This window comes from Drosophila eugracilis, unplaced genomic scaffold (genome assembly GCF_018153835.1).
Source record: "Drosophila eugracilis isolate 14026-0451.02 unplaced genomic scaffold, ASM1815383v1 contig_1765, whole genome shotgun sequence".
Classification (NCBI taxonomy): Eukaryota; Metazoa; Arthropoda; class Insecta; order Diptera; family Drosophilidae; genus Drosophila; species Drosophila eugracilis.
In genome coordinates, this window is record NW_024572605.1 from 1749200 (window position 1) to 1774982 (window position 25783).

At 44.8% G+C, this 25783-nt stretch overlaps 9 protein-coding genes across 10 annotated transcripts; 5 read left to right on the forward strand and 4 right to left on the reverse strand.

Annotated features, from left to right (window-relative positions):
- Nucleotides 1-14: 14 nt before the first annotated feature.
- On the reverse strand, nucleotides 15-636 carry LOC108109125 (cytochrome c oxidase subunit 6A, mitochondrial). The gene is made up of 2 exons (XM_017217521.2): nucleotides 487-636; nucleotides 15-344 (listed from the first exon to the last, which is right to left on the reverse strand). The coding sequence occupies exons 1-2, from the start codon at nucleotides 581-583 to the stop codon at nucleotides 112-114; spliced, it is 330 nt and encodes a 109-aa protein (XP_017073010.1). The 5' UTR covers nucleotides 584-636; the 3' UTR covers nucleotides 15-111.
- Nucleotides 637-910: 274 nt separating this feature from the next.
- On the forward strand, nucleotides 911-4362 carry LOC108109243 (serine-threonine kinase receptor-associated protein). The gene is made up of 3 exons (XM_017217720.1): nucleotides 911-1475; nucleotides 3198-3863; nucleotides 3927-4362. The coding sequence occupies exons 1-3, from the start codon at nucleotides 1355-1357 to the stop codon at nucleotides 4124-4126; spliced, it is 987 nt and encodes a 328-aa protein (XP_017073209.1). The 5' UTR covers nucleotides 911-1354; the 3' UTR covers nucleotides 4127-4362.
- On the reverse strand, nucleotides 4244-5167 carry LOC108109244 (eukaryotic translation elongation factor 1 epsilon-1). Its single transcript, XM_017217722.1, has 3 exons — nucleotides 5013-5167; nucleotides 4626-4931; nucleotides 4244-4555 (listed from the first exon to the last, which is right to left on the reverse strand). The coding sequence occupies exons 1-3, from the start codon at nucleotides 5091-5093 to the stop codon at nucleotides 4403-4405; spliced, it is 540 nt and encodes a 179-aa protein (XP_017073211.1). The 5' UTR covers nucleotides 5094-5167; the 3' UTR covers nucleotides 4244-4402.
- A 205-nt stretch (nucleotides 5168-5372) lies between these two features.
- On the reverse strand, nucleotides 5373-6761 carry LOC108108857 (putative gustatory receptor 59f). Its single transcript, XM_017217074.1, has 4 exons — nucleotides 6700-6761; nucleotides 5728-6634; nucleotides 5524-5676; nucleotides 5373-5474 (listed from the first exon to the last, which is right to left on the reverse strand). Exons 1-4 carry the CDS (start codon nucleotides 6759-6761, stop codon nucleotides 5373-5375), a joined length of 1224 nt encoding a protein of 407 aa, XP_017072563.1.
- A 141-nt stretch (nucleotides 6762-6902) lies between these two features.
- LOC108108858 (putative gustatory receptor 59e) lies at nucleotides 6903-8234 on the forward strand. Its single transcript, XM_017217075.1, has 3 exons — nucleotides 6903-7847; nucleotides 7900-8055; nucleotides 8127-8234. Exons 1-3 carry the CDS (start codon nucleotides 6903-6905, stop codon nucleotides 8232-8234), a joined length of 1209 nt encoding a protein of 402 aa, XP_017072564.1.
- A 128-nt stretch (nucleotides 8235-8362) lies between these two features.
- On the forward strand, nucleotides 8363-10637 carry LOC108109188 (sodium channel protein Nach). The gene is made up of 6 exons (XM_017217622.1): nucleotides 8363-9054; nucleotides 9111-9207; nucleotides 9271-9374; nucleotides 9451-9529; nucleotides 9958-10312; nucleotides 10378-10637. The coding sequence occupies exons 1-6, from the start codon at nucleotides 8363-8365 to the stop codon at nucleotides 10635-10637; spliced, it is 1587 nt and encodes a 528-aa protein (XP_017073111.1).
- Nucleotides 10638-10680: 43 nt separating this feature from the next.
- Nucleotides 10681-13680, forward strand: LOC108109187 (protein brown). The gene is made up of 8 exons (XM_017217621.2): nucleotides 10681-11158; nucleotides 11235-11467; nucleotides 11550-12142; nucleotides 12197-12391; nucleotides 12449-12554; nucleotides 12610-12711; nucleotides 12769-13225; nucleotides 13283-13680. The coding sequence occupies exons 1-8, from the start codon at nucleotides 11002-11004 to the stop codon at nucleotides 13468-13470; spliced, it is 2031 nt and encodes a 676-aa protein (XP_017073110.1). The 5' UTR covers nucleotides 10681-11001; the 3' UTR covers nucleotides 13471-13680.
- Nucleotides 13461-17858, reverse strand: LOC108109186. 2 transcript variants are annotated; one of them, XM_017217620.1, is made up of 9 exons: nucleotides 17577-17858; nucleotides 17303-17375; nucleotides 16197-17245; nucleotides 16000-16134; nucleotides 15806-15940; nucleotides 15686-15747; nucleotides 15012-15625; nucleotides 14738-14898; nucleotides 13461-14670 (listed from the first exon to the last, which is right to left on the reverse strand). In XM_017217620.1, exons 2-9 carry the CDS (start codon nucleotides 17372-17374, stop codon nucleotides 14067-14069), a joined length of 2832 nt encoding a protein of 943 aa, XP_017073109.1. In that variant the 5' UTR covers nucleotide 17375; nucleotides 17577-17858; the 3' UTR covers nucleotides 13461-14066. The 2 variants fall into 2 exon arrangements, with proteins under 2 accessions (XP_017073109.1, XP_017073108.1); XM_017217619.1 differs by having other exon boundaries at nucleotides 15012-15628.
- A 313-nt stretch (nucleotides 17859-18171) lies between these two features.
- LOC108109284 (vacuolar protein sorting-associated protein 21) lies at nucleotides 18172-22208 on the forward strand. Its single transcript, XM_017217776.1, has 3 exons — nucleotides 18172-18541; nucleotides 19639-19772; nucleotides 21078-22208. The coding sequence occupies exons 1-3, from the start codon at nucleotides 18499-18501 to the stop codon at nucleotides 21684-21686; spliced, it is 786 nt and encodes a 261-aa protein (XP_017073265.1). The 5' UTR covers nucleotides 18172-18498; the 3' UTR covers nucleotides 21687-22208.
- Nucleotides 22209-25783: the final 3575 nt, after the last annotated feature.

Sequence of the window (25783 nt, forward strand, 5' to 3'; positions counted from 1 at the left end):
TTTAAATAATGGTGTTTTCAGTAGGTCTGTGTATTTCCGCCTAAAGTTCAGTTTACATTAACGTTTATCACTACCAAACAACGAATACATCCGCGAATTATCGGTGGCCACCTAGTGCTCGTAACCGTCGGGCAGGGCGTTGACATGGGGGTTGTGGAACAAGCTCTTCTGGCCCTCTCCCCAAGGGAAGCGCTTCTCGCGGCGGCGCAGGTAGTCGTACTTGACGAACTCCTGGCGGGGCTTATCGTGCTCCTCTTGGTGCTTCAAGTAGGCGTTCAACATGCAAAGACCCACAGCGGGAACGGCAACGAAGAAAGACAGGCGCTTCCACACCTTGTAGCCACCTGGAAGATAACATATAATAATGGAATTGTGTTATAAGAACGACTCCTTTTCCAATCGATCTTGCCCAACAGTCAAATTACATAACCTTAACCTTACAAAGACGGACGTATTTGACCGTTGGGACTCCGAATGGACACTTACCGGAGTGCTCGCCGGCCACGGCGGCGGTTCCGGACATATTCCGGGCGGCAGTAGCGCCAAATTGGCGACGAATTGCGTGATTTAGAATAGCAGACATATTTTCAGTCGATTCCTGGCCCGAATGAAAATTGGCTATTTTGACAAGTAAATAGGGGTGGTATATCCCAGCGATATGTCGTGACTCGAGGTATCGATAGTTTCGTGATTAGGGAGTGATTTTTGTTGGTGTGAATATTGCAAAAAAATACATTTAAACATTAAACATTTAAATTTTTTAACAATATCATATATTTGTAAGTTTGAGATTGAACAATAATTTCCTGATTCCGATTTCGAGCACGGGTTTCTTTGTTACCCAATCACTGCTCTAGCTGGCATCGCCCACCTCTAGCAGTAATCGCTTCATGCGACCACCACCATCGATAGGTAGTGTGGGGACATGCTATCGAGACTGGAGTCGGCTACCAATCGTCCATCCACAACAACAACGTGTCGCATAATTATTTTTCCTCTTGTTTATAAAATTCAGCGCAATAAATTGTAAATACACTGCACGATTTTTCCAAACCGAATAAGCAACAAAAGCAAACGGCTTGCGTTGGAGGAGCGCATCAACGGGATCACGAATTTCAGCAACGAACGGGAAAATCATTTGTTGTGAAGAGTTATTAATTAGGCGAAATAACCGATCGAAGTGCAAAGTAAACCCCCAAAAAGCGACAGATTATCCATTAAGTGCAAATTTTGCAAGATTCTCACATACATAACGGTCACGACATAACGGTCGCTACCCTCGAACAAACCAACAAGTATTAAGGAAGGAAGGAAGGAGTGGACATTAACAGACGGATTAAGATATTCTACAACAATGGCTGCCAATAACTTGCGACAAATCCCGCTGACCTGCAGTGGACACACACGACCCGTGGTCCACCTGGACTTCAGTGACATCTGCGACAGCGGCTACTTTCTCATCTCGGCCTGCAAAGGTAAAAGTCGTCTGCCGAAATCGCATGCGATTAGGCGTCCTTGTGGACTATATATAGACTGTATTCCGTTGTCGCACAGTGGTTTCTTTTCGAGAAAACCACATAAAAAATGTCATCTGGTATGACATATGTAAATATCATAGACTTCTAAAAAAATATGGACCTTTCGGTAGAGCTAGAAGGTCGAATTACTCAGGAACTAAATATAAGAAGGGCGTCTATGTCCTTGCATTCGCTAAACATATTATTTTTTTTCTATTTTCTTAAGATTAATAGAATTTATAGAATATTAATATCGGAGAAACATCAAATAATTTTTGTTATTGTAGAAGATAGTCTGCAGGATAAAAAATATTCGCACGAAGGTTGCACCTTCCTAGCTTACCTTCCGATCAGGCCAGTACACGCACATGATATTTGAAACTATCTAGATATAGTTGACATGACATGACATTGATATTGTTTATGATGTATAGGTAGGGTTAATACCAGTTAGAGACCCAACACAAATCATAAACTATATTGACAGTGGCAGGCTTTCTTTGATAAATGATCGTTTTCTTAGAAAAGATGCTACATCAGTTCGCGAAACATATGTACTACTGGCGGGCAAACATGATGTAGCACTGTCTAGCCCGTGCGATACCTTGACCCAAATGCAAAGGCATTCATCGCGAGCGAAACCTGTTTGCTCCGAGTGCGAACCCTTTTCCCGCACTCGCATGCTACAAAACCCGCGTTCTTTGCCTTGAGGTGTCAGCTAGTCGATGCGATTGCAATTGCAATTGCTAGTGCTATTGCTCGTTTTTTACAAGCACTTTGCATTCGTTGCTTTCGCTAAATGTTGCATTTATGCGGAAAGAGCGTATTCCCACTGCAAGTTCAAGTTGTTTTCGTTATCGCCTTTTAACGTACTCGCTTCCCCTTGTTTAGCAACTTTTCGAAACTGCTCGTTTCTGCTTTCGGTTCAGTTCAGGAAGCACCTTGAGAACTTCTATATTTATATGCTGTGTATATGCAGCTGCTCGTTTGTCAGGAAAAAAGAGTCATCTGGAAGATTCTGGTCAGTGGATACACTTCCTGGGGGTGACTTATATAGTAATTTATTCCAGAAAATCAACGCGTTTTTTTAGTTAATTGTTCTATACTTCTGTGAACCAAAAACCGTATTTATTATATAAATTCGATTATTAAATGCAGTATTTATTATGCTGAATCATTAGCAAATGGAAGGCCACAGTAATTGTATAAATTAGATTGAGGAAATTATTTATTAATCAAATTATTTCATTTTATTTTTTTTCTTCAATACATATTCCCAAAGATTAGTCATTTTTCAATACTAGTAGTCCTTCAAACGGTTATAATTTTCGCCACTGTACATGTGCTTAGAGGATCATTCATTAAAAACGCAACCGCGAAATGATAACCATTCACATTTCGAAATGAAATGTAGCTTTGAACGAACTAACAAGCCACGTCCCTGCACTGCATCAACCTGCCTGGGTATGGCAGCACCCTGCCTCCCGATCCCGCCGATCGATGCAGTGCAAGTGACGTGAACTTGGGGAGCTCGCTTGCATGATTGCGAGCGGCAGCCAGGCCGTTGGCCTTGGCGACCGGCATTGAGTCAAGGTGGCTTCCGTTCGCTAATTTATGCACGCACGCTCGCCGGGCGAAAGCGAATGCAACTGACCGAGAATTGTGATCTGAATCTTGCAGATGGCAGCCCGATGCTGCGGCATGGCGACACCGGCGACTGGGTGGGCACCTTCGAGGGTCACAAGGGAGCCGTATGGAACGCCACCCTGAACCGAAATGCCACTTTGGCTGCCTCGGGAGCGGCTGACTTCACCGGCAAGGTGTGGAATGCGGTGAGCGGCGCCGAGATTCATAGCTTTCAGCACAAGCACATCGTCAAGAGCGTGGCCTTTGACATGGATTCCGAGAACATAGTGACTGGCAGCAACGAGAAGCTGGTGAGGGTTTTCAACCTGGAGCAGCCCGAGGCACAGCCGGAGGAGTACGCCGGACACACGGGGGCCATCAAGCGGGCGCTCTTCTGCCGTGGGGATAAGTGCATCATCTCGGCGGCTGAGGACAAGACAGTGCGACTGTGGGATCGCATGACGGGCATCGAGGTGCAGCGCCTGCAGTTCAACAGCAATCCGAACAGCTTGGAGATCTCAAGCGACAACCATATCCTGACCATATCGCATGGCTCCTCGATTAGCTTCTGGGAAATCGACACGCTGAAGAAGCTGAAGGAGGTGAAAGTGCCGACGAACGTGTCGTCGGCCAGTTTGCATCCGGATAAACATGTCTTCGTTTGTGGTGGCGAGGACTTTAAGATGTACAAATTCGATTATATCACAGGAAACGAAATTGGTAAGTGGCAATATCGATTTACATATACGAAACTGTGAAACCTAATTCACTATTCTCCGACAGAATCATTCAAAGGCCACTTTGGACCGGTGCACAGCGTGAAGTTCAGCCCAGATGGCGAGCTATACGCCAGCGGCTCCGAGGATGGCACTCTGCGTCTGTGGCAGACCACCGTGGGCAAGACCTACGGCCTCTGGAAGTGCACAGAGCCCACGGATATGGGCAATTCCCTCAATTCGCCGCGCGAGGTCCAGGCGAACTGATGTTGGCGCAGCAGGAGTCGCTGCTACACAGCCCACGCTGCACCGGCGACGCAACGCAAGGGCACGTGATTCGGAGCTACGGCTGAGATCCAATTATCAAAAGAACAACTCGTAATGTGGGCTACAATAACGATTCTTCATATTCCAACGCTGAACTCTCTCATTGGCATTAAATGATAATCACACACAAAACTACATTGTGAAATGCAATAGAAATAAATAACTTAAGTGTCTCATTTGTGACTGGATGTGAATAGATGCAGATGTTCCGGGGGATTAGATGTGAGTGCCTGTGGCCCAGCCGTGCAGGTAGATGGTGGTAAAGTTCAGCAGGGGTTCGCCCTGGTGAACATCTGGACGGTTCTGGAGGTGATCAAACCAGCGGGAAAGATTCAAATAGGCTTCCTTATCCACTGGGGAGAGGGATTTCTAAAATGAATGCAGTCAAAAGAAGATTAGCTGACCTGTAATATAAATATGGAATTTTTAGGCCACTCACCACAAGATCATAGATTGCATAGTACACTGCCAGGTCGGCCAGCGTGATGAAGTGACCCACGAGATACGATTTGCTGGCGAAGAGTTTATTGAAGTCCGCGAGCAGTTGCTTGGACACGTACTTGTCCTTGGAACCGGGCGCCACGTAGAGAACGGAGAACTCGATCCACTGGTACACCTGGGCCTCCACCTCCCGTGATGCCTTGCTGTTTTGTGCGGTCTCCGACTTGGATTCGTTGGCCAGGCTCTCCAGGATTGTGGCGAATCCAGCGACACTCTTCTTTTGGCCACTCGTGCGCGTTACGACCTTCACAATAGGAAATAAATTGATGTGGCCGTGAGAATCATTTGGTTTGAGGGTCAAACACTTGGATGGGATCATCTATACCTGTTCCTCGTTGAGCTGCACCTTGCCGGGATTCACGCCCAAGCAATTGGCAATTTTCTGCACTGTTGCAACGTCGCACATGGTTAGCAAAATTAAAGTTATTTGGCGTGCAAAAAAACAAGATACTTCACATTCGCAGACAGGGTTGTACGCTCGCCCTGGGCCCTGGCAATTATCGATTAGTATCGATTACGAAGATGGCGCCAATTTGAAATGTTAGCTAGCAGCAAAGACCTCGAGCAGGTAAGTGTTTATATTTATTTTATTTTTGTATATATTTAAATTTTAACACCACAAATTTGACAAAACTTTAAATTAAGTATCTCCAAAAAGAATATGCAGTTTAATTATAGAACCATCTTAGTTTTTTGTGATATTCCCCTGAACCGATTTAGACAAAGCCTCATAGGTGACATCGTATTGCAGCAGGAAGATGAAAAAATCAGCAGAGGCCACCAGTAACTATAAAAATAGAAGTTAATACAAATAAATCTACTATTTGCAAGCTCACCGCTGTTAGATACTTCAAGTCCAATACGATAACTCCACCTACCACATGCTGCCTTACACTCGTCTTCATTTGAAGAATATAGTGTTTAACGATCTCCTGAAGATCGTTTCCAGTACAAGACAACCCACTTAATACGGTTAAGCACTTGGATTGCTACAAATGTATTTAAGGGAAGTTTTAAAATTAAATTTTATGTTGTCCTACCTCATTCTGAATCTTCTGATTAAAGTACAGGATGCTGCACACCTTTCCCAGGTGCATGGCCAGCCAAAGGATCATATAGAGCCAATTGGCAAAGTCGCTCAGCGCCGGATTTTCAATACCCTGGTATACTAGAAACAGGACCAGGTTAAAATTCAGGAAACATCCCACGAAAAGGAGAACAATTGAGTACTGAAAAGTGCGGTTGACCAACTTTGTGAAACTGGTGAGATCCGCATGATGCAGCCGAAATCTTTGGATTTTAGCTTTTCGAGGGTTCGCCGAGTGGAATAACTCTCGCTCCAGGTTCTCGGTTACCTTCCTCTGACGCCAAGCGATTCCTTGGAGCAGTAGGTAGTACTGCATAAATGATAAGCTGCTTATGATATTGGGCATTATAAAGCTGTTTATGCTTAGGATCGATCTATATATCACACATTTATGGCTCCATACATCAATTGAAATAGCTGAACAGGTAAAAACCCAGACAAGGAACATCTGCAACCGGATAAACCTTTTGGTTCTCTTGCAATCCACGGCATAACACATTTCCACATCAGATCTTACTATATCCATTATGATCTTTGGAAACCAGTTTCTACTTTGAATAGTAAGGAGCATTATCACAAAAATGTGTATCACATAGATTCCAGATTCAATGGCATTCAGATAGCGATCCAAGGAAACCTTCTGTAAGGTGATGAGCACGAACTCCCAGTAGGAAGCCAAGGCGAAGCATCCATACCACAAAGCCATCCAACATAGGTGCAGCAATCGGTAGAATCTATTCGGGGGGCCTGGAAGAATAGTTATTGGTGCTGTATTTGCCAAAACTGATATCAGTAGTAACCAATAAAGAGTCTTATAAATCTGCTTGAGTCTTTCTACATATGGCTGATGGTAAGAAGATCTGCGAGGATATTTTATTTATATATTTTATAAAAGGATTTCTTTGGCTTGTTCATATCTTCATACCTTTCTCTTAACCAAGTCCCAAGCTTGGGTCGTTTAATAGGTTGCTGCTTTGTCCTCCACATTATGACTACTGATGATTTACAAATTCTTACAACCATTTAAGCCTGTCAAGACCTTTAGTCCTATCATTAATCACACCAATTAAAAGTAAATCCCTTTAACCATTATTATTAATTATTATCATTAATTGGCAGCACCTCAGGATGGACGGTTCGTGTTGCCAGCGCTGGGAGAATCTTCTGCTGTCCATCAACCGATTCCTGGGTGTATCTCCTAGTGGAAGAAAGGGAATCCTTCACTGGCTTCATTCCTTGTGGTGCCTCTTTCTGCTTCTATACGTCTGGGCAGGAAGCATTTGTAAGTGTATAGAGTTCAAAGTGGAGATGCCCACCATCGAGAAACTACTCTACTTGATGGAGTTCCCGGGAAACATGTCGACCATTGCCATCCTCGTTTACTATGCCATCTCAAATCATCCCTCTGCTCATGACGTGGAGTCCCAGATTCACCTCGTGATCAGAGGACTTGAAAGCAAAGCTATTCGTGTTGTTTATACGAAACATGGTCAGAGGACTCTTCACCTAATAGTGGTTGTTACGGGTTTCCATGGCTTGTGTGTTCTGGTGGACGTGATCAACTCTAACTTTGAGTTCTGGACCACTTGGATAAGTAACAGTGTCTACAATCTGCCTGCCCTTATGATGAGCTTAGGGATTCTCCAGTATGCACTTCCTGTGCACTTTCAATGGCTCTTGCTTGAGCGGATGAGGATAAGTCTTAAGGAGCTAAGGCTGCGGCAGAGGCCTCCGGGAGACATAAATAAACTGGATGCTCGGTATGAGTCCGCCTTTGCTGCGCTGGTGAATGTGGGTGGGGGTTCTACTTTGTTAGTCGAAGAGATGCGATCAACCTGCAATCTCATTGAGCAACTCCATAAGAAGTTGCTATCCAGGTTTGGCATCTTCCTTCTGTTAAACTTCATCAATTCCTTGGTCAGCTTTTGTGTGGAGCTCTACTTGGTTTTCAACTTCTTCGATAATCCCTTGTGGAATGAGTACATGTTGCTGATATATCGCCTGCTTTGGTTACTCCTCCATGGCGGACGCATCTGTTTTATCCTGGCGGTCAACGAGCAGATTCTGGAACAGGTAATCTAGAAAGGGATTCATTTTGATATATACACCATCTATAATCCCCCAGAAATGCAACATTTGTCAGCAGCTCAATGAACTTGAGGTGTGCAGCTCCCACCTGGAGCGGACCATTAATCGTTTCTTGCTGGAACTTCATACGAGTATCGACCAACCCCTGGAAGCCTGTGGAATCGTGACATTGGACACCCTATCTTTGGGCGGGGTAAGTGGTGGCAGACACTCCATTAACCCTTTTGTTGCAACAATTTATGTTTAGCCTTTGTCCATCGCCAGTTCATCGGCGTTCTGATGGCCATTGTCATTTTCCTCATACAAATCGGACTGGGCAATAAATCGCTAATGGGTGTTGCCCTCAATAGATCCAGCTGGGTGTACATTTGAATAAAAATCTGATCCTGGTCCTGCGGGTTTTGTTCTTTGTATAATGAAAATAAATCACTAATGGGCGTCGAACACCACATTTAAATAAAAGCCTTGACAAACTACCTTTGATTTCCACTTGGTAAAAGATGTCGAATGAACGAGTGTGGCATTGGATAAAAGGAATCTCTGGCAGGATCCTTAGAGGTTTGCTGGCCTTTCTTCGAGTGCTCTTGGCTGGAGGCGTTCGAGTGTATGACAGGTTATGGGATGTGATTGCTCAGGCTGGAGCTGAAACGGGCCTCCTGGCTCTGAGTCTGTGCGTCAATCGGAGTATTCACCTATTGGAACGGGTCTTTTGGCTGGCTGTCGTTATAAGCAGTGTGATTGCCGCTCTGGTGCTCAGTCGCTTTCAGCTGGAACGCTATTTCAGCTCACCTACCGTGATATCCGTGGATCGGGACTATCGTGGCTGGAATGGATCCCTGCCCGCAGTTACCCTCTGCTACTACGACCACATCGATTCCTTTAAGGCCAACGAGTATATACAGGAGGTGTGGAATGTGTCCATTATCGACGAGGACTATTTCTACTTTATGGACTTTCTCTATGCCGTGGTGAATGCCACGGCGGGTAACTACGCGGAATTGGCCAAGTTCTCTGAGGATGAGCGGTTCGATCAGATTGATCTGTATGACATGATCCAGAGGGTGGACAGACCCTTTGAGCAGGTCATCAGTAGCTTTGACTCCGGTTTTAAGGTCCATGTTCAGAGGGTGATGACTGAGCGAGGATCCTGCTACGCCATCAACTCACCCATGTCCACGGTGCTGAGTGGCCAGTAAGTATTGAAGGGTATGATGTAATCCTTCAAGCTAGGATCCTCTTTATCTTCAGACCCGTTGCCTATGAGCTGATGCCGCAGCCCTTGTCTTGCCAGTACGGCAAACAACAGTGCTATATCCGGATGGATCTGTACGAAAGTACGGGCGTGGTGGGTGATGCACAATGGAAGCCATTGAAGAGCCTTAAGTAAAACATGAAATCAACCTTGCAGCTAGACGTCCACTCGCCATTTGAGGTTTCGGCCACAGAGGCGAACATTGTGGCCCTGCACAAATCCGACGAGATAACGGCCTCGTTCAAGGTGCTCGAAACGGTGTAAGTAGACCAGACCTACGGATTATAGCCATGCCGGGACATAAAGAGATTGATTTATATGCTATTCCATCTCCAGGGCATCGAAAAATTTACGCCAACTGAGCGTGGCGCAGCGCAAGTGTGTGTTCAACAACGAGGAGACGTCCAACCTGAAGGTATTCACTTTATCTGGGTGACGATGCTCTGGTATTGGAGCGATGCCCTGCGTTTCGGGTCGGCAAATAAACAAATTTCTCAAGTCAAATAGAGCAGCAGCACCTGATAAGCGATATCAGTGCAAGGAACTCAAATATTCTCCCCTGCATCCTGACTTCAAATTTTTAAAACAATGTCTTACTACCCAAGCACGTGCTTGGTACTTTAATATTGTTATTATTATTTATATTATTTGTCATATAACGATAAAGACTTGAGCTGGTATTTCCATGATAACAACTTTTGATGCTAACCATAAGCACTAATCTTTTAATTTGTATGTTTTATATTAAGTCTGTAATAATAGGTTTGATCTGCTTTTCTTGATTTGTACTATTTTTAAATGAATATTTTATTAATGACACCTTCCCTTGAATACTACAAACAGATCTATAGTAAATCCCTGTGCCTGGCCCGATGTCGTGCCGTGATGGCTCTGGAGATGTGCAACTGCGTGCCGTTCTTCTATCCGTATGTCGAGGGACCCAGTTGCAATCCCGCCGGGTTCGAGTGCCTGATGGACTTCAAGTGGCCCATCTGGGCACTCCACATCTGCAAGTGCCCCTCCACCTGCACGGAGATTGAGTACACCATGCAGACGGTGAAGAAGAGCTCGTGGGGCGTCAAGAACAACGAGGAGGTGGCCAGCAGCGAGACAGCCACATCCAGTTTCCGCTGGGATCTAATCCCCCCGAAGGTTCGAATGCGACGGGATGTGGTCTACAGTTTTGAGGATTTAGTGGGTGAGTTTAGAATTTACTACAAACTCATTGATCACATTTCTTACCATGATCTCACCCTTCCCCAGTATCCTTTGGAGGCGTCCTGGCCCTGTTCGTCGGCGTCAGCGTGATGGGACTGGTGGAGATGGGCCATGTGCTCATTTATAACTGCTTGATGGACATCTTTTCCATACTCCGCATGGTTTTCGGCCGTTTAAGGCGCTGTTGGCGAAGAGTAGACCACAAGACGGAGGCGAACCACCTCAACAGCCGACTGCACCACCTCAACGACCGCCTCTCTTTGGCCGACACCGCTGAACTGCCGCCGTTTGACTATGTGAATTGATAAGCGACAATTAGCTGGAAACCCAAATGCGGTCAAAAGTTTAATGTTACTCGGGGGGATTGGAGGTGGATGGGTGGGTGATGAATCTGTTGGGGGTAGAAAACCATGTCGCCGGCATCGGCATTGCCCAGTTGCCGCTCAGTCTTCCACGCGAACAGTCGTCTGTGTCTGACCGCGATTCCATTCCCCGTGACAGTTTTTAGGTTTCCCCCCAAAGATCCCGAGCAGATATGCAAATACATTGTAGTCGGCGGACCCTCAGATAAGATAAGCCTGCTCTGGAGGCGATAAGTCGGAAGATCAAATAGCCAGAATTACAGAATTCAGAATCAGAGGTGACTGAACCCCCGAAGATTGGATTAAAATGCAGGAATCCGGCAGTTCGTCGGGTCAGGGACAGGGTCCATCGCTGTGCCTGGAGTGGAAACAGCTGAACTACTATGTGCCTGCCCAGGAGCAGAGCAACTATAGCTTCTGGAACGAGTGCCGCAAAAAGCGTGAGCTACGGATTCTTCAAGACGGTGAGTCAATGCTCCGGATGTGGCTATGGGAATTGGACTGACTTGCGGTCTGGCTTGGATTGATTTGGTGTTGCAGCTAGCGGGCACATGAAGACCGGCGACCTCATCGCTATCTTGGGCGGATCCGGCGCTGGTAAGACCACGTTGCTGGCGGCGATTTCGCAACGGCTGCGCGGTAACCTGACCGGGGATGTGGTTTTGAACGGCATGGCCATGGAACGGAATCAGATGACGCGCATCTCCAGCTTTCTACCGCAGTTTGAGATCAACGTAAAAACATTTACGGCCTACGAGCATCTCTATTTTATGGTGGGTCCTATATATGATACCCATTTATCCTCTTCCAAAAAGCTTTGTCATTTTTCTTTTTGTCTCACCCTGTCCTTTCCAGTCCCATTTCAAGATGCACCGCCGCACCACAAAGTCGGAGAAGCGACAAAGGGTGGCGGATCTCCTCCTGGCAGTAGGCCTACGGGATTCCGCTCACACTCGCATTCAGCAGCTGTCTGGCGGAGAGAGGAAGCGGCTGAGTTTGGCAGAGGAGCTGATTACCGATCCCATATTTCTGTTCTGCGATGAGCCCACTACGGGATTGGACAGCTTCAGTGCCTACTCGGTGATCAAGACATTGAGGCATTTGTGCACGAGGCGACGCATTGGAAAGCACTCTTTGAACCAAGTCTATGGCGACGATTCCTTCGAGACGCCAAGTGGTGAGAGCAGTGCCAGTGGCAGTGGAAGTAAGTCCATCGAAATGGAGGTCGTGGCCGAGTCCCACGAGAGTCTATTACAGGCGATGCGGGAGCTTCCGACATTGAGAATCTTGAGCAACAGCCCGAACGGAACCCACAAGAAGGCGGCCATCTGCTCAATCCACCAGCCCACGTCAGACATCTTCGAGCTGTTCACCCACATCATACTGATGGATGGAGGTAGGATAGTCTATCAGGGACGCACTGAACAGGCGGCTAAGTTCTTTACAGAGTGAGTGGGCTTCTTTCCTCTCAAGATCAGTTTGATAAATGATTAACTTTATAGTCTGGGTTATGAGCTTCCCTTGAATTGCAATCCCGCTGATTTTTACCTAAAGACCCTAGCAGATAAGGAAGGCAAGGAGAACGCTGGGGAAGTGGTCCGGGCGAAGTACGAACACGAGACGGACGGACTCTATAGCGGAAGCTGGCTGCTGGCCCGCAGCTACAGCGGGGATTACCTGAAACATGTGCAGAACTTGTAACTAAAATTATTTAAGAAGCTCTTTAAATTATAGTAAACTCTACTCTATTTCAGCAAGAAAATACGCTGGGTATACCAGGTATACCTGTTAATGGTGCGCTTCATGACTGAAGATGTGCGAAATATCAAGAGTGGCCTCATAGCTTTCGGCTTCTTCATGGTAAGTTAGATAGTTTTGCCACTTAAGAAGACTCTTTAATAATCTCTAACTATAGATAACAGCTGTAACATTATCACTAATGTATTCCGGAATCGGAGGACTTACCCAGCGGACAGTGCAGGATGTAGGTGGCTCCATCTTCATGCTGAGTAATGAGGTTTGTGTGTTACTCGTGCTAAGTTGAAGAAGATAAACGCAGAGTTTCTTATTATAGATGATCTTCACGTTCAGTTATGGAGTGACTTATATATTCCCCGCCGCCCTGCCCATCATCAGAAGGGAGGTTGGAGAGGGAACCTACAGCTTGTCTGCATATTATGTGGCCCTGGTGCTCTCCTTCGTCCCAGTGGCCTTCTTCAAGGGATATGTCTTCCTGTCGGTGATATACGCATCGATTTACTACACGCGTGGCTTCCTTCTGTACATGAGTATGGGCTTCCTGATGAGTTTATCAGCGGTGGCTGCCGTGGGCTACGGAATCTTTCTGTCCAGTCTTTTCGAGTCGGATAAGATGGCTTCCGAGTGCGCAGCTCCCTTCGATCTAATCTTCCTGATTTTCGGTGGTACCTACATGAACGTGGATACGGTGCCAGGCTTGAAGTACCTGTCCTTGTTTTTCTACTCCAACGAGGCGCTGATGTATAAATTTTGGATTGATATTGATAACATCGGTGAGTCACAGAAAATCAATACAAATTTTGATTAACGCGTTCGCTTCCCCTCTGTAGACTGCCCCGTCAACGAGGATCACCCGTGCATCAAGACCGGCTTGGAGGTCCTGCAGCAGGGATCCTATCGCACAGCTGACTACACTTACTGGCTGGATTGCTTCAGCTTGATGGTGGTGGCCGTCATATTTCACCTCGTGTCTTTTGGGCTAGTGAGAAGATACATTAATCGCAGCGGTTACTACTGATTGGCGGCGCTTTTATTATACTAATTTCAGTTTACAATCTTACAGAACTTGATTTCAGCTTAATTCAGTTGCATTGAGTACACACGCGGTTTAGTTAGTTAAAATTTGTAATTTTTAAGCACAATTTGTTCTTAATACATCTAAACTTCAGTGGAAAATATTGCATTCATCAAACTTGAGTCGCATAAAATAAATCCCATATAGATCCTATATGCCATTGTTTAAACAAAAATTAAACTGGAAATTTAACTAAATTTGAGTTCAAGGGAAAGTCTTGGGCGAGTCTGTGGTAAGGCGATCTATAAGATCTATACAAGATGTATTTTAAATATAACTAATATACGGTTGTCTGCCATTATATGTAAAATGCTTGTTTTTAAAGAGACCTGGCAGCTAAATAAATTAAGCTAAAACAACCAAAAAATAATTCAAACAAAAAACGTGGTAAATTATCTGCTTACGTGGCTAAGACGTTAAGATAGATTTCAATTTCGATGGTCCTGTGCCACTTCTAAAATCTTCCTTTCCTTTCATGCTGATTGATTGCCACTGTAAGCGTTACTTCTTTAAACAAGTATCCTTTAAACTCAACTGCTTTAGCAGTCAAAGGAAATCTGCCGCTTGGCCTTGCCTCCAGATTGGTTGCTGTTTCCCACGGGTGGCAATTGGAACTTCCGGGCCGAGCCGTTACTTCCTCCACCCCCAAAGTAGGGACTGATGTTCTGCTGGTTCTTGCCGGTGAAGTTCTTCTGTGCCGACCGACGAGTCTCGCAGTCCATATTCTCGCGTAGCGCCAGTCCGCCCAGGTTGCTCTTCGACGAGCTGTTCTGCAGCGTAGGATTGGGACGGATGGGTTGCCGTTCCTTGCAGAACAGATCCTCCGAGATGCGGTCCACTATACTCGATTGCGTATCCGAGCAGGTATTTGTTGGCAAGCTCATTTGACTTAGGCCAAATGAATCAATGGAGTTCTCACTGCCGAATAAATTGTGCAAGGACCGACCCGAACAGGGTACGGATCCAACTCCAGATGCTTGCGAAAGAATTAGCTTACGCTGGGCGAACTCCTCGGGGCCAATGTAACCCGAAAGGCGGGTGCTCGACAATCGCTTGGCCTCGCTCTCTTGACTCCGCGCCTGCAGGTAAATGTCATCCGCATTTTTACCGGCAATCACGCTGAAGGCAAACTTCTTAGCCAGCCTGTGAAAAAAGTAGTATTCGAATGTATAACATTCATATATCAGGATTATCCCAAAGCGAAACTCACCTTAGCAATGTTTCACTATTGCTCGATGAATGCCCCAGGTAGAATTCCTGGAAAATGCGCTTCACAATGCGCGTAAGATCTGCCGCATGTTGACGAAATTGCTCGTGCTTCGGGGTAATTTTTTTCTCCTGCAGTGCCTGTGACACAGCCCAAAGCAGTTTCTGAAGTAATAAAAATATTAAGTTATGACTCTTGGGGTGATCAAATCTTAAGGGTGCGAACAAAAAAATATCGACACATATAAGCATCCCACCAAAATGACGTTTAGTCTTACCTTTCGCTGGTTGTCCGTCATACTGCTATTCGGAGTGGCGCTCATTTCTGAGTGCGCTCTCTGCAGTTTACTCGCCAAAGGCGTACCGCTCGCAAAGGAGGATGAACAGTTTACCAGGTTGCTACTGCTGCTGCTCTGCCCAAGGCTAAGTCGCGGTTGACAAGCGGGAGAAGCTATCTGTTGCGCCAACTTTATCTGAACACCCGCCGTGGAGGAACCAGCTCCAATACAGAAACTCTGACTCTTTATCTTAAGAGCGCGAGGCGTCAACCCACTGGGCCCACTGCTCTCGGCCCGGAACAGCTTGTTGCTTTGGCTTGCCAGATCAGCGGAGTCTTCGTCATCGCAGGCGTTCCTTTTCCGCTTTAGGAGCGACTCTAGCTGATTACTGCTGCCTTGGTGGTCCGGCGAAAAAAGAGCCCGCTTCGATCGCTCCACGCGATTCGCAATCTCTGGCTTGAATAGCGGCTTGGGTGGCAGTAGTTGGTGTTGCTGAAGCGTCTTGGCTGGGCTTTGGAATAAGGCACGCTTGGAGGTTTCCCTCGAAGGTCCTGGTTTAATGAGATCGGTGCGGAAGAGACGCTTACGGGCGGAGGAAGATGGCGTCTTGCGGGCTGCTTGAAATCCATAATGAAAAATCGAAATCCACTGGCTTATCTTATCATACCACTTACCTTTTTTCTTGCTACCCGGCGTCTTTCGTTTGGGTGTGGCCTTCCTTTTATTTCGCGCTTTCCTGTAAATCAAAATTTTAAAAATTAATTTGTGTTTGATATTAGCATTAAGGTACCCACTTTTTGTCTAGCATTATTTGTGGTCCAATCGAGTTGTTGAGCTTCTGTGAGTTGGTGGCCAGATTTGCAGAAGAAAATATGGCACGTCGCTTGGCCAAGTGACTTAGGCGGTTGCCAGGCGACTGGGTTAACATTCTGTGGAGAGTGGAGTTTTATAAGTAATCATTTCAAGGGGAATATTTTAAATTACTCACTTCATACGCATGTTCCTCTTCTTGGCACTGGAGGGGGATCGAACATATGATGTGGCTGTTTCCACACCTACATATCGGTCCACCACGGACATGCTGAGGTATTCATTTTGTTCGGCAGCCTTGTTTAGATTGTAGCTAAAAAGATAAACAAATATTATTAGTATTAAAAGCACTAAACAAAGGATAGGTGTGCTTACCTCAGTCCATGCTGTCTCACTCCAAGTACTTCCCGCCATCCCATGTTTTGAGCCTCCGAGAGACTGTGAGTTGGCCGAAACAGAGAGGTCGTTTCACTAATGCCACTGTCTTCAATTGTGGGCGTTAGGGCTGGGGTATCCTTAGAGAGAAAATTGAGTACGTTCGCCTTCATGCTAAGCACCACTTTGATGACATCCATATCGGGCGTGGTAACCGTGGGCGGTGGACGGACTCCCTGCAGACAACGCCTTATCCGACGATAGAGTTCCCGCTCTCTCCGGCAGTTCTCTAAGAAATGCGATCGAGGGTCGTTGGCGTTAAGCTGGGTAGCCGACAGGTCCATCGTCTGCTCATCCACAAAGCTGGACTCGGTGGGGGCAGTCAGGGAGCACCGAGCGCGAATATCGCTAGCGCACTGCGACTCCTCCAGCACCTCTGGTAGATCTTCTAGCCTCGTGGGCTGCTCCTTTTCCACCTGCTCATCGGTTTCCCCATCCTCGTCGCTGTCGGCAAAGAGATCGGGCGAGCGTTCGTTGTTGAACTTTTGCTGGGAGGTGTTCAGCGAGGTTTCCAGTACAGTAGACAGTCGGGGATTTGCCGTAGAGGGCCCTGGTTTATCTTCATCCTCAGGTTTCGTAGTCAGACTTTTGATTTTACCATCGAAGGATAGACTGCCCGTTGTCGTTGTTGAAGTAGTAGCCACCGACACAGCCATGTCCACTGCATTGCAGCTGTTCTCCTCGATGAGGGTGTCGTAGAACCGGGGAAAGACAATTTTGCCCGGCGAGGGGCGACGGACGGCAGGAGTTTCAACCTCGGGCAGCTTCAAGTTTTGCAGTTGAGACCCATATAGACGCTTGTTCACCTGGCCATATGGACTATCTCCGAAGCCCCGAAACTGGGATTCCTGGCTGCTTGGCTTTTGACTAGGTGGCGTCAAGTTTACCCCAGTCGGTTCATTACTCAGTACTTTCGGTTTCATCAGATACGGCAAATTCATGTGCTCCTCGTCAGATATGGGGCCCTCATTGTTTTCACTGAGCGAAGACTATAAAATACATCATTTCAGCTATTATTACTTTTACATTTTGTCAATTAATCTTACCCCGCTTCCTGTAGATGGCTCTGATTCGTAGCTGTTGTTTATTTTATTCCTAATAGAGTTGCTGGTGGCCATTCTTTAAATAAAAATAGATTTTTTGTTGTAGTTAGAGCAGCTACTTATTTTAGGCACGCGGCATTTTGTACAGGTTCGCTCCAGTTTTTGGAGCTCTTTAAACACTGGGAGAGCCGGGCAAAACGAAAACGAAAGTACGCACGGGTCAACCGCCGTCGATTTTCTTATCTATCCGCATCAATCTTGATGAAAGTGCATTTACCTTTTGGAAATGTGGCACTTTTCCCAGGTCGGGGAAATCTAAGCCGCCCAAGCGAAAAACGCGCGTATAAGTCCAAATTTTTCGAGCATTTATTTCGGTTGAGTCGCACGCTCCAAGCCTATTTTTAGTGTCCAGTTGTGCGCGCGACCTTTTAGTTGTTAGTTCATCTTAACATTTGCTTTTAAAACACCTTTAATTAGTTAATTTAGTTACAAAACACTGTTGTTAAAATATTGCCTTTTGCATGAACATCTGCCTTATTTTGGCGGTGGTACTAACGCGTCAGGGAAATGCCATTAGTTATGGCCGATACTCTTCCTATCGGCTGGCAGTCACAAAGCTGTGACCGCGGTCGTGATTTTACAGTCGAATCCTTGTGATGTCGACAAGAAATAAAATTTACAATATGGATTGCTTTTTTATTTATGCTTTATTCATATTATTGTAAACGTTTACAGATTATAAAAAGTTGATGATGCAATAAGAGATACAACCCTTTCTAAAGCATTCGCCTTACACGATAGTTTCCGTTTTCATGGACATACTATCGGTGCCACCGACTATCGGAAAAAGTGGTAGCCCTGGTAATCAGCTGTTTGCGTTAAACATCGCACAATAACAACAAGCCTTTAAAAATTATTAAATCTTTTATCTTTACTGCTGCCTGCAGACCTTTAATAGTAGCGCCCGTTTCGAAAATCCCACCGAAAGCGATAAATTCAGTTGTGATCAAGAGCCTATACGTTGCAGGCCGTGAAAAGTCCAATTACTCGTTTCTCAGCCAGTGGCCTTAATAACAACCACAATAACAACAACATCAGAAACAACTGAGCCAACAACACATCATCTCATCCATCTATTTTACGGAAAACGTCACTTAACCCAACGAAAGCGATGCGATTAACCTGCTAATCTGGGCGATATGCGCGGAATTGAGGGCAAAGTGGTTGTTCTAGGCTCGCGAGGTAAGCCAACACGCCCCATTTCCCATTTTAATTCCCCTTTGGGTCCATTCACAAGACTCGATGATCCGCATAATGCAAGCAATTCTTGAAATTGTCCATTGATAAGAGCATCACCCGGGTTGAGCCGATAAGCCGCAGCCTTGAACCGAACTCCCACAATTGGGAATCCGGAATCTGCAATCTGGAACCGAGATGGCGCGGCAGAAAGCCTGAAAAGCCACAGTGTCTGGTTAGGACTCGTCTTATCTGTCCCCTGAATTCATTGACTGACGAAATCTCCAGCTTTAAAAGATACTGCTAGCTATTACGTATGCGCGTTCGGTAGAGATGATGGAAGATTAAGATTTATATTACTGAAACAATTTGTAATACAAATTAGTACTATATACTGCAAAACAAAAACTCCTTGAGCTCAAAGCGAAGGTCAGCATTTCTAGTAGCTGCGCAATAAATATTACCTTTCAGAAATTTTGATTTATATAATTCTCGAAGAAAAACTATAGACAGAAATTTTTGTTAGTGTAATCAATGGTTGAATTAGCAATACAAATATTTAAGTTGGCTTCAAGGTCAAGTAAACTTTATCTAGACACCTATGAACGCAGCTATAAGTATGCCAATTTAAATATATTTTGTTTGATTTTCGTCAAACAAAGACTTGCATTGATAAAAAAATGGAGGTACTTTTCCCGAGATATATGTTCTTCCCATAATCATCGGATGACTCAGTGCATGTACTGCAGCTATAGAACCAGATTCAACGTCCGACCAGTCATAGAGGGGTTTTTCTGAACTGCAAGAGTGCGATCAAGACAAAGGCTCTTGTGGTTGGTACGCGGCTTCTTATCAATGTTTACCACCTTCTGTGGGCTTTTAGTGCGTCTCCATTTTTGTTTATTTAACTTATTTTGCGATGATTAATCTGTGGTCAATTAATGCGTGCGCCATTTCGCGTTCACTGAATTCAAGCTGATAAGCTAGAAGGTGTTATATTTGAACCAAAGTAGGGCCAACGGGTGCACAGACAAAAATGTTTGTGAGGTTTGGTTTTAAAATTGCACTATTAAATATGTTAACTGATTGATTTCTGTTTTCAGGTGTGGGCAAAACACGCTTGGTCATCAGGTATATAAAGAACACCCTACACCGGAGCGAAAGCGAGGTCCCAACGATAGCTGTGTCCTTCTTCACATGCAACATCATCCTGGACGAAGTCAAAATTAAATTGCAAGTGCGTATCCACTAGCCAGCATATGTATCACTGCACCCAACTCTTTTGGGGGCAAACGCAAATGGAATTGCCTCGTAAAAAAGCCGAAGCCAAAGGCAAAGCCAAAGGAATTTGCCACTGCCCCACGCCCACTAATCCTATTTGCCGGCTTGGCTGCCGGAACGCTAATCTGGGTTTATTCTGCCACTGGCTATTGGCTCCGCCATGGGTCCTGTTTTTGTCCGCCTCCGCCTCCGACTCTGGCTCCATCCCACTGTTTCGGTCACTTTATTTGTTTTTTTATTTTGCAATTTCTGCGTCCGCTGCACTTTGTGTGTTATTCGCTTTTTTTAGCTCACTTTCTTTTTTTTATAGTTTATTGATAAGCTAAACGAGAGCGGCAGCAGCTTCCCACATTGCCAAAGGGTTACCACCCACTTGGCCCTGGCTGCCATATTTACTCTTCGGTGATTTCGATTTTATGCGCAGCCATATAACAATGGCCACTACAATGCTAGACGTGTACTTTCCAACGCCGAACTTTTTTTTCCCTTTCAAAAGATGTTATTTTAAAATATTTCTGAATTTTCATTTTTTAATATTTTTATATTACAGTGCCTTTGTTTGTTCTTTTTTAACAAGACAAGACTATATATAGATTGGCATCTATAGGTAGCAGGTTTTCATAGTTCCGTCGCAATTTCAAACTATTTGGTAGTTTTCATTGAGTGTCCTTTGAAGCTTAAAGATTTCCATTTATAAATTTAGTATTTAATTATATGGATATGGCAGGATTCCTGGCAGTTATTCGCGAAGTTCTAGAGCTATGTGCCGTCGAATTAGAAAAGCGTTTTAATCAGGCTATATTTCAAAATTTGTTTACTTTAATGCATACTAAATGATATAAGAAGCAGGTCAGATTTGTTTTTCCCCCAGCTGACCTCTATCCATACCGTTGCGAGAGCTCCACCAGACCATCAGAAGCAGTCGTCTGAGCACAATAAGTATGAATACATAATAGGATATAGTTTTCGGATCCCGCTTGTTAGTTTCGCATGCGGGGCTCTTTGTTTCTTTTGTGAGGTTTTGTGTGCTTCGATTTAGTTTCGCCAATGAACATGTCGTTGCCCCAAAAATTTTTATGAAGCGCATAAAGAGAAGTCCCCTCGAAAAGACCTGAAGTACGGATCCCACATTCAATATGATTGTTATTGCTGTGGGAAAACGCGCCCATAAAAAGCGCAATTGCAGAATAAGCGCTGAATGACTCAATTAAAGTTCAAGTGGCAAGCGAACTCTAACCACTGGTCACTTTCTTTTTCGTAGATTTGGGACACAGCTGGCCAGGAACGGTATCGAGCGGTGGCGCCGATGTATTATAGGAATGCCAACGCTGCCATTCTGGTCTTCGATCTGACGCAATATAAAACCTTTACGGAGATCAAATCGTGGATTCAGGAGCTGCATCGAAATGTTCAGGATCCGATGATACTGACGCTGGTGGGGAATAAGATGGATATGCATCAGCAGCGAGCGGTTTCCCGGGAGGAGGCTTTTGTGTTTGCCACCTCTATAGGAGCCACCTATTTTGAAACCTCAACGGAAACGGACCAGGGACTGGAGCAGGTGTTCATCTCCACTGCCCAGGGATTGGTTCGCCTTGCAGACGAGGGCAAGAGCCCCTCGCTGCGTTCATTTGAGTCCAGCGATTCGCTGGCCTACACTAACACCAACACTGCCTTCAGTCACACAGTGGCTGCCTTGGCCAGAAGCCCGGGTAACGCCGCCTTCCGACTGCCCTACGTGGATATCGGCTTGGCGGTGGAGGGCGAGGATGTGAAGACCAATGGGGTGGGTCGGCTGGAGACGGCGCCGTGGAGCATCGAGCACATTGCCCTCGGCGAGGTGGAGAGGCCCAGCTGGTGCTGCTACTAAGATCTAAACGATCCCTAGGATCCATCTCTGTGAAAGAACCAATGTGATGTCAACATAACCAGACTGCAGTTCGAATACGGCCTCAAGGGCCAACCAGCATCGTTTAAGCAATTAACCAACCCAACTCTAGATATGCAAAGACCAAAAGCAGCCACCACAAAAGCAAGAAGCAAACTTGGCTTGAAGCTATGTATTAATACACTGATTAGGCTAGATCCACAGCCCAAGCGATCCACCCGATCCACTGACAAGCGCTGGGTATATCCGCTTCATTGTAATCTTAACTTTAGATCCTAAGTGTGAACAGCAATTGCCGCGTGCATATTATGACTTTATATACTTCTCTCGCTCTAAGCCCATTTGACTTACCAACCATAAGATTAACTCACAAACACACGAGCAAACACAGGGAACAATACACTCACAATACACTCATACACAAAACATTGGAACCCAAACACCAATTCATGTACAAAGCATTTTATACTGCATGCATATAATAAATATAAATGTAATAATGTATTCTGGGTGCTTTGTCATTTTGGGAGTCGTCACGCCCCCATTGCGAATCATCGGGCTAACGGCAATGCAAGTGCATTAACTTGGCCATTAACGCGGCAACTTAACGTGTAATTGGAATTTAATGCCCTCATAACAATGCCAAGGGTTACAATTGTATTGGCATAGCCGGCTCCTAATGCTTTAGCATTAAGTTCGCCCCCAGAAGCGTGACCTGGTATTTTTATTAACCCTTGTGCGGCCCTCCAGGGGGTCTAGGATGAACGTGCGTTTCGGATATGGAAAGGTTTTTGCATCAAAAGCGTTAATGAAAGGTTTGATTTGGAAAGCTTTGCTTATTCTTAAAGGATTTTCAGATATTAAGCTTAAGTATTTAAGAGAAAAAGTTATTATAAACGATTTAAAATCTGGAAATGGTAAGGAGGAAAACTAAAGTTAAAGTGATTTAGCAAGAAATTGCTTTTCTAAAATAAAATCTTTGAATGCCGACATCAGAAACATATGACAGTCTAATTGATTCAAAATCAATATACGCCCCAAGCTGGCCAAGTAAAAGCCAAAATAGATTCTTGGATGTTGCCTCAAACTCCGGAAACTGGGAATTGATTGAACATCGGAAGGTTAAATCGAATGGGTAAATGTGGTCGTCAGTTGGTGAAAGGAAAGGACAGTAGAGGAGGGAAGTCAAGGCTGGCGAGTTCATAAAGCACCGAAAGCAACTTTAACGATTAGCTAATATACATAACTTATGGTCAGTTGAATCCTTATGTATAAATAATATGTGCAATTTAGCGTAAGATGCCGGCAAAAAACCGGCGACAAAAGACACCGAAACTCATTCAAGTGTCATCAACGCGTTTAGCAGGCGGTCGGGCCCAGGATACGGTTCCCATATAGCCAGCTGGACTTCCTGGGCCATCGGGGAATAGAGCTAGCTTGGCTATAGGTTGTGGTTCAGCCAGCCCATTGATTTACCATTAGGGAATGGCAAATGAGTTGGCTCCGCACCACACGGACTCCTCTCTTCTGCTGTAGCTGTGTTTGTGCGTAGGTGCACTCAACCGGAAGCAATGCTCACACACGCAGAGCTTGTATGTTTTTGTTAGTGTGAGTGTGTGTGTGTGGACTTGACCCATACACGCACAACATACCTCAACATCTTGGCTCCTTGCTAATGGTGTTTAGACGGTTTAATGATGTAGAAATGCATCAATGTAATCAAGGTAAGACAGCAACACAAGGAGCAGATTACTATATATGTATACATACTTATGTACATATACGAGGTGTGTTCAAAAAGTAAGGTGACTCTTCAAATTTCGCGAATTTCAAAATTTTCGATTATCGAAACCTTTTAGAAGTTATACGAGGTGTGTTCAAAAAGTAAGGTGACTTTTCAAATTTCAAATTTTTCAAATTTTTCGATTATCTTCAGTTTTGGGAACAAGAAAAAGTCACATGGGGCCAAATCCGGTGAATATGGTGGCTGAGGCATTATTGTGGTGTTGTTTTTGGCCAAAAAATCCAAATCCTTTGATCCATATTTTTCGATAGCAAAAAATCGCCGAGCTCGCAAAATAACTTGTAACTTTACGCCTCTCACAACCAAACAAAAGAGGATGTTCCATTGAAACTTGGTACAGATGTTAGGGAAGAGTGTACCAATATAACAAAACAAAAAAATCGATAATCGAAAAATTTGAAATTCGCGAAATTTGAAGAGTCACCTTACTTTTTGAACACACCTCGTACACGTATATCTATATACAAAGACCGCCTCCAGGCCTTTGGCCACACAATTTTGGTCTGTGTGCAGTTGGGTTAACCAAAGAGTCTGTTGTCCGAATAAATTGCTCACTTCACTCAGGTGCCTGTCGTTCCGCCTAATAGGTTCATGTGCACAATTATCCATTAGCATTCTCGGACTTTGATTGCTGCTTTTCACCCTTCAACTTTCAACCTGAATACTTGCTAGCTCTAACAGCTAAAATTATATTACTCACTTCTTTGACCATTCATGGAATATGAAAGTGGTCTTGTTTGCAGCTCTCTCTCTCTCTCATCTCCAAATTGGTAATTTTCACTTTGATATTCAATTAGGTACTTTCCTGCATATCAAACTAATTTGCAAACTATGTGTGAACATTAAATTAAAACGACTTTATATTGCTTTTTAACAACTATTTTAACTTCAATTTATATTATTTTAGTTTTCAAAGTTCTTTCGAATAATGTCTGCATGTCTGGCTTTATATCCCATTTAACTATCTATTTTGTCGATCCAATGGACATATTTTCAAATCCTTGACTTACTCACCGTTGACAATTTGATCCCCATTTAGGTATGCAGATTTATGTTTGTTTTTAATTCCGCCCATACATATGCAGTTAGTTAGGCGTCAATTGCCGATTTCGAACGGCGGCGGCAGGGCGTCAGGGCCATATTTTTATATGGTCCATGCATATAAATCGAATTACACGTCCTGCTGGCATATTTACGACCCTCTCCACACACACACACACCCACACACCCACGTGCATGCATTCATATGTACATATATTTTGTCGGCAAGCGTTAGAATGTCAAATCTACTAAAGTTCTCAATGCCACATAAATTGCTGGCACATACACACACAAATCAAGTATGCAAACGAAGGAGCGTTGTTCGTGTGGCTGTGTGTGTGTGTGAGGTGTGTGTGAGCTTCCCTTTGTTCCTTCGCCCACCGACCTGCGTCCCTCATCCACCACCCGGCATCCTGCATATCCGTTGCCATCGAATTTTGAATATTTATCAAGCGCCTCGGCTTGATGCCTCAGTACGTTCACGCTTCTGATGCATACTTTATGGCGCTCTGCGCCTGTGTGGGTGAGTATCTGTGTGCGAGTGGCAACTAGTTGGCATTGTTAGGGATTCAGCGCTGAACTTCCACTGACCTGCACAGCAAATACATCATGTGCGAGCGCCATTTAAGCACTCGTCCTGCTACACACGAAAAACAAGCAAATTCAATTCAAAAGAAACTGAAATTGTAAGCAAATAAGTTAGTGTTTGTTTCTTTTTAATCAATAATTATAGTAAGGATATTATTCTCTGTGTATTTGGCACAAACAATTTAGTCAGCCGCAGTCGCAGAGTCCCAACAAATTGATTTTCCCCGCAACATTATTCGCATTATCGCATATTTTGTTAGCAATTGCGGATCAAGATAACCTGAAATCGAATTTCCAGCACTCGAAATCAAAGTGCTTTTCCGGGGAAATTTGTTTTGTTTTGTTTTCTTTCTATGAACGAGTGTATGTGTCGTATTGCGTATTAAATTCCGCCAAGAATTGAAACCAAAATGTATGCCGCTAGCCAGAAAAAGGGGTGTGCATCGAGTTGTCAATTAATTAAGTTAACAGCAAATCAGCATTTGCCAATTGCTGGGACTGCAGCCGGCGTTAAAGGCAAACAGACAAGGCGAATTTATTCCTCGAAATTCCTTAAATGCCAAGATGTCGGGCTGACTTGAAAGTTGGTCGCCAGCCAGATGCTGAAAGCAATGCAGCGACATGGAAAATACCACAGCGGCAAATG